The 6,844-nt window shown below is 35.1% G+C and overlaps 1 protein-coding gene across 1 annotated transcript; it reads right to left on the bottom strand.

Annotated features, from left to right (window-relative positions):
* Positions 1–1,117: 1,117 nt before the first annotated feature.
* Positions 1,118–5,731, bottom strand: IL2 (interleukin 2). Its single transcript, NM_001009806.1, is given in 4 exon segments — positions 1,118–1,336; positions 2,538–2,684; positions 5,430–5,492; positions 5,585–5,731. Coding segments are annotated over 4 exon segments (468 nt in total). The 3' UTR covers positions 1,118–1,225.
* Positions 5,732–6,844: the final 1,113 nt, after the last annotated feature.

The following is a 6,844-nucleotide window of genomic DNA, read 5'->3' as shown; positions in this document are numbered from 1 at the left end:
TTCTAGAGGCTTTTAACAATACCTCTATCACAAACACTTTGAACACCACTCGGTCTTCTGGGTCATATATCTCATGTGGCTGAGGAACTTGAATTGAGGGCTGGACCTGCAATATAGCCCTTTCTTGCTGGGGGCTTTACTGAAAACTGACAGCATTATAGAGTTACCCTTCAAAAATGAGTCAGCATAGTGTATGTAGCACACTTTCAAATTCCAGAGGCCCACCAAGCTTTGTACTTCTTTGCAGTTGGCGTTTCAAGACACAGAATCTTGTCCTCCACTTTAAAGGAAACTCCTAACGTTCAAGACACTACTGGACCCTTAGAAACTTCATTTTTGTGACACATCCCTGAACTTGTTGCTCTTCTTCTACCCCATATTTGTCTTATTCTTTTACTACTCCTACCTGTTTCTTGTCAGTAAATCCAGTTAACAGCACCAAAGTCATTGACCAGCATGGTATTCTTTGAAATAGTAAGATGATCAAGTACTCTTCAGACTAATGAAGACAGAGAGCAGTAAAATTGATAGATCCCTAGGATGAGACAGTTAAGATATTCCGTTGCCCATGCAATTTAAATGCAAATAGCAGTAGCTAGAGACTGTCAGTCAACTGTGCTCTCTGGAATAGTGCTGTGGAGATGTGCTAGGAGGCTTTGTGATCCCTTTGAGCCCTCTGGAGAAGGACTCAAGCTAATATTTCATCAGGCTAAGTCCCCATTCTGACTGATGACTCACATTGGAGTTTCAGAATTACCTGATCCCTCAGGGTCATGTAATAACTTCCCAGAATATCTCAATAATTCCCATTCGTTAGGGAATGGGCTCCCACATGAATATCTCTTCCAGAATTGCTTGGGGAAATTTTTACAGTATATACCTGTGGTCATATTACAGGACCTTCCTTATTCTGTGCTATTCCCAGAATGACAAATATCTGAGTTTGTTTTTATTCATCAACTTTATTAAATAATTTTAGTCAATGACCTGCATAGACATTATATTTAAAGATTCAATATAAAAATAAATACTTTAGGATAAATAATTTAACTGAATTTTTTAGAGCCCGTAGGGCTTACAAAAAGAATCTTAAAAGATCCATATTTATCATCTTAAGACTAATAGTTACAAAAGGTAGGAAAACATATATCAAAAAATAAATATAAATTTTAAATATTTAAATAAATAGAAAGCCTGATAGTTTAAAATGAGAAGCACACAGTTATCAAGTCATTGTTGAGTAGATGCTTTGACAAAAGGTAATCCATTTGTTCAGAAATTCTACAGCCTTTACTGTCGCATCATCATATTCACATGTGAATCTTGTTTCAGATCCCTATAAAAGAAAACATTTTAATTTTGTTTTAGTTCAAAGTAGTTTACCTTATATACAATTATTTTCAGTTCAAGTCTTATAGAGTTATGGCCTTTATTTTCAAGTATATTAAACATATTAACATTCACATTTTCTTCAAATGACCAAAATTATGTGCCTAAATTAGTATATGTTATGATATCCAGATAGTGACATACAAGCTGTAATTTAACTTGTGCTTTTTATTTAGGATGTCTATTAATTAATGAATTTTGTACTTTGACAGATGGATGAGGAAAGAGAGCCATGAATCTCTCACATCACCCAAGTTCCTTGTATATTTCATGCTTCCTATGCGTTTACAATTCTTAAGGTCCTGAAAGTGAGTATTACCTCTAAATAAAAAGTAAATTATTTGGTCCATTGGCCATTTTACTGGTTGCCATTTTTTTAAACAGATCTCTTAGTTCTTCTACCAAATGATAGGAAAACCTCATTTAAAAAGTAATTTTGGGTAATCAGAATTACCTATTCTGGAAGATGATCTGAAAAAATCTAAAAATATAGTAGGTCCCCTACATCCAAATGACTTCTGTTCCAAGAGCGGGTTTGTAAGTTGAATTTTGTTTGTAAGTCCTACAGTTAGCCTAGGTACCCAACTTAACGCAGTCAGCTATGTACTGCTGCTTTTACCCTTGCTTCTAGACATCCTGGGCTTGAAACAAAGATACCCACTACTACTGTACTCTATACAGTACTATACAGTAAAGTACACAAAGCACAATCACTTGTAGAGGATGCAGGCAAATGACAATGTATGACAGACACGTGAACTAACTTTTATGATTGGACATGTGAACGCACATTCACATCTTTGAAAGTCCACAACTTAAAGGTTCGAATGTAGAAGACTTACTGTATGTAATGACACCAGTCTCCTTTCTTTGAAATTCAATTCAGTGTTCTCCCAATCCCAGTTTTGTGTTAATGTGAGGGGTGGGTGACAAAGTGCGTTGGTAGGGGCTTGTCCCTGAGTGGATGGTAGATAGACCCTCTAGCTTACACTTCCCAGATCCACAATTTGTCACCTAACATAAAAATGACTTATATTCATAACGGACTTTAAATGCATGAGTACTTCACAAATACCAAATGTTACACAATGTTAAAATGCCCTTCCATTTATTTTATTTCCAGGAAAACAAATATAGTAATATTTTACCTGTAGTTCCAAAACTATTCTCTTGATATTGTCCATTGAATCCTTGATCTCTCTGGTGTTCAGGTTTTTGCTTGGAGCTAAATCTAGCACTTCCTCTAGAAGTTTGAGTTCTTCTAGTAAACACTTAAGATGTTTCAATTCTGTAGCCTTGAATAGTAGTAAAATTAATTATCAGATCAATTTTCCCTGACTAAAGGTCAGAACCAGAAATTAATATCAAAATTTATTTTATTAATAGAAACAGTATATAGTTTGTACCAATTCTGTCTGTTTCTCAGCATTACTATAAAGATGGATCAATATAGTTTACATTATAAGACTGGAAAAATTAGACTTTAGCTGCCCATAGTTAGCATTAACTGTTAGTTAACAAATAATAAGTCATTAATTTCAGCTTAATTTGGCTTTGCAAAAAAGGCAACATTTCTGCACCCAAATGCAAATTACTGATATAGGTTGAATTATTTTCCAATCTACGTAGAAATTATTATAGCCAAGAGTAGTCTTAATTTGGAAGTATAGGCTCACAGTCTATGATTCTAATATTTAATAATGTAAGAGTTATGAATCATAGAATGTAAGCGACACAGGGAGCTCTTGGATGCAATCTGTCATAATCGCAACATTTTATAGATTAGTTAATTGTAACTACTTAGTAATAGCTTGATATAGCAAGGCCCATAAAACTGCATCTTAGTTTTTTACTTTTCTGTAATAATTATAGTAAGATGCATTGTTAAACATAATGTCTCAATCAAATAAAACTTTACAGTATTTAAAGGATTTTTGGATAGGCTCCCTGATTTAGACATATACGCACACAAGCACACACATATACATACTCATATATATAATGATAATATTTCATATTTCTATGGTATATTATAATTTCAAAGTGTTCTGTCCTAAATAAGTCCATTTAAGTCTCACAGCCACCTTTTGACATACGTAATACACTGTGTTATCACCATGTTACAAATAAGAAAACTAAATCTCAGAATTTAAGTGTCTTCCCCAAGGCCACATGACCAGGCGATGTGTATGTGTGTGTGTGGTCAGTTACGTCTGACTCTTTGCGACCCTGTGGACCATAGCCCACCAAGCTCCCCTGCCCGTGGGATTATCCAGGAAAAAGACTACTGACTAGGTGGAGCCAGAGTTAGATGTCAGTTCTTTTTCTTTATAGCATTATCATAACAACCTTTGAATTAAATGTTTTTATACCTCTCTAAATTCTTTTGCAAACGTGGAATAGTTGTAAAATGGACAAATGAATGGAGTTTATCACATTACTTTTAGTTTCAGATAGATTTTGTGTTGTCATTTAGAAACTGTTAAATTTCAAAGAATTCTACCACCCTGCACATAATCTGGTGTTACCTCACTTTTAGAGAGAGAGGTAGGAATACACCACGTACATTTTATGACATTTTCATCTAATGCCCTTTCAACTTGCTACTATAAATTAACAAGTTTAAAGTTTAAGTTTTTGACATGAACTTGGAGCTCTTTCCCTCAAAATAGTCTAGTGTCTTTATGCTTCTGGAAGTAAGAGTTATGTGACTCTGATTAAGTTGGAGGAGCATCTCTATTTCCTTTTCATCTTTTAAAAGGGTAGTTTGAAAAAAAGGGTGAAGGAAGTGAAAGTGTTAGTCACTCAGTCATGTCTCTTTGTGACCCCACTGACCTTAGCCCGTCAGACCCCAGTGTCCATGGGATTCTCCAGGCAAGAATAACTGGAGTGGGTTGCCATGCCCTTATCCAAGGGATCTTCCTGACCCAGGGATTGAACCTAGATCTCCTGCATTGCAGGCAGATTCTTTACGTTTTGAACCATCAGGGAAGTCTCAAAGGGTAGTTTGATATCTAATCTCCTCCAAGATGTAAGATGGTGATCAATGGAAATTCACCCATGACCCTTAAAACACAGTTTTCTTATAGGCTATTCACCCAAGGACCAGCGCTTTCTAGCATCAGAGTCTTGCCCATTACCTTTTGACTGGCATAACAACTAGGAAACTTGACACACCTAGTGTATCTCTAGGAGCTTGGATGATGCTTATCTAACTGTCTGAATCCCTGGACAACCAAATGGAACTTTTAGTCTTGGAATATAAGTCATATAGCATCAGAAGTCTCTAGGTTTATTGACGTAAAAAGATGTGTAAATCCCATTTTTTACTCTATACTCTCCAGGAAGAATTTAGTCTTTGTTATTACTTCTAATTGTTAGTGCTTATATGGCATTTCCCATATGCCAGCCACTATTCTGAGTACTTTACATTTATTCATTAATTCTCACAAAATTATATGAAGTATATATAATTATCATTTACATAAGAGACTGTGTCACAAAGAGAATAGGTAACTTGCTCAAAGTTACAAAAGCTTGGACATGGCAGAGCTGAGATTTCAGGTTAAATAATCTGCCCTAGGATCTGTGCTATGGATTAGTGCTATACTGCCTCTTGAAGAAAGATCCTTAAGAATCCCTCCTAAAACAATAAAGGATTTTTTCAGATGGGCTCTCTGAAATCAGTTTTGCTAATTTGAATGGTAAAGTGATATGCTCAAGTATCTCCAGAGTTTTATTTTTAAATAAAAAAGTAAGTCAATACAATCTTTTAAAATATTATCCCAGCAATAAAGTGAGAATATTATTCCTCTTTTCCCATTTCCTCTACCCCAAAATATATATAAGTATATATTTTTTAAAAACTGCAAAGCCATTTTTCAGAAGCCCATTATCAAACTTGATGTTCTTTTTAAAAAGATACTGAAGTTACTATTTCTTCTCCTCAGATGAGGTGCTATTAATCCAGTTAGTGTGTAAATTTTCACATTACTTTCAGTTTTATTAAAATTAAATTGAACATAGAAAGTTGTACTTACGTTAACCTTGGGCATGTAGAAGTTAAATGTATGCATCCTGGAGAGCTTGAGGTTCTCGGGATTCTGAGAAAGCATAACAGATTGTTATTTAAAAAGCAGGCTCCAGTTAGAAAAATTAAATGTAATAATTTGAGTAAGAAAGAGAATAAACTTACTTTAACTTTCTCCAAAAGCAACTGTAAATCCAGCAGCAATGACTTCACTTCTTTCATTGTGTTCCCCGTAGAGCTTGAAGTAGGTGCACCGTTTGCAACGAGTGCAAGAGTTAGTGCAATGCAAGACAAGAGTTGTATCTTGTACATTGTGGCAGGAGTTGAGGTTACTGTGAGTAGTGATTAGAGAAGCAGATAGGAAGCTCTAGAACAAGAGAAGCAATTTATACTTTTAATTCTGGAAAAATATGATGGGGGTGTCAAAATGTTTTACATATTACACATACTTTCAAAGATTCTACCTGTGTGGCAAAAAGCATTACCTTTATTTTTCCTCTTCTGATGACTCTTTGGAATTTCTTTAAACCCCCATAAACTGACTGAATGGATGTAGGTGAAATCCCTCTTGGTTACATTAGCCCACACTTAGGTGGCAGTTCTAATTCATACAACTAACGCCTTCTGTATGAAACAGTTTTTCCTCCCTCTTTCTTTAAGGGGGTGGGGATACAAAAATGGCTCATGAAAAATTTCTCTTTGTCATAAAACTGTGCGGAACATGTGGAGCACCGTGTTGTGGTGGACAAGAACAAGAGTAAATAGTTGAAAAGAATAAATTTTTAGATTTGTTGATTAAACAGGAAGAATATTGGTTTCCTGTTCCAGGATGGCTTTACCTTTTTATCTCCACAATGACTGAGCTAATGCATACAATGTGATAGATTACTTCTTACACAATCAGCTAGAGAGGTATTAAAATTAGAATACATAAAATACTCACTGAGTTTGGGACACTGTTTTATGCTGTTTTAATTTTAATGTGTTTCTTGTGTCTGTTTACATCTCTTAATGTCTGTTGCACTTTTTTTTAATAGTGTGGTGTTTAACAAATACTTAGAAAACGATTTGCATACAAGAGTACTACTACTGCTAGGTGTGTGTGGGGGGGAGGGTATTAGTCATTTTTTTACAAATTTGTTTTTGCTCCTTTATTAATTTTTATGGGCATTAAGGGAATATAACGAGAGTTGGAATGTTGCCAGAATCAAGGATGCTTTTTCTTCCTCTCAGTCTCTCAGGGGCCATCTGAGCCCCTGAGAGTATATTAGTCTTTCTCCCTCTTCATGCCCATTTCATTTCTTTCTATCTGTTGAACAGATTACTTGTATTTCTTTAAATATAAGGAAGAAAATGAGCATAACAATAGGAATCCCCAGGCTTGATTATAGGAAGCTTACTAAGTGGAATTTATGGATACCATTT

This window comes from Ovis aries, chromosome 17 (genome assembly GCF_016772045.2).
Source record: "Ovis aries strain OAR_USU_Benz2616 breed Rambouillet chromosome 17, ARS-UI_Ramb_v3.0, whole genome shotgun sequence".
In the NCBI taxonomy this organism is placed as follows: domain Eukaryota; kingdom Metazoa; phylum Chordata; class Mammalia; order Artiodactyla; family Bovidae; genus Ovis; species Ovis aries.
Note: the sequence above shows the minus strand (reverse complement) of the source record. Positions and strands in the feature narration are given on the sequence as shown.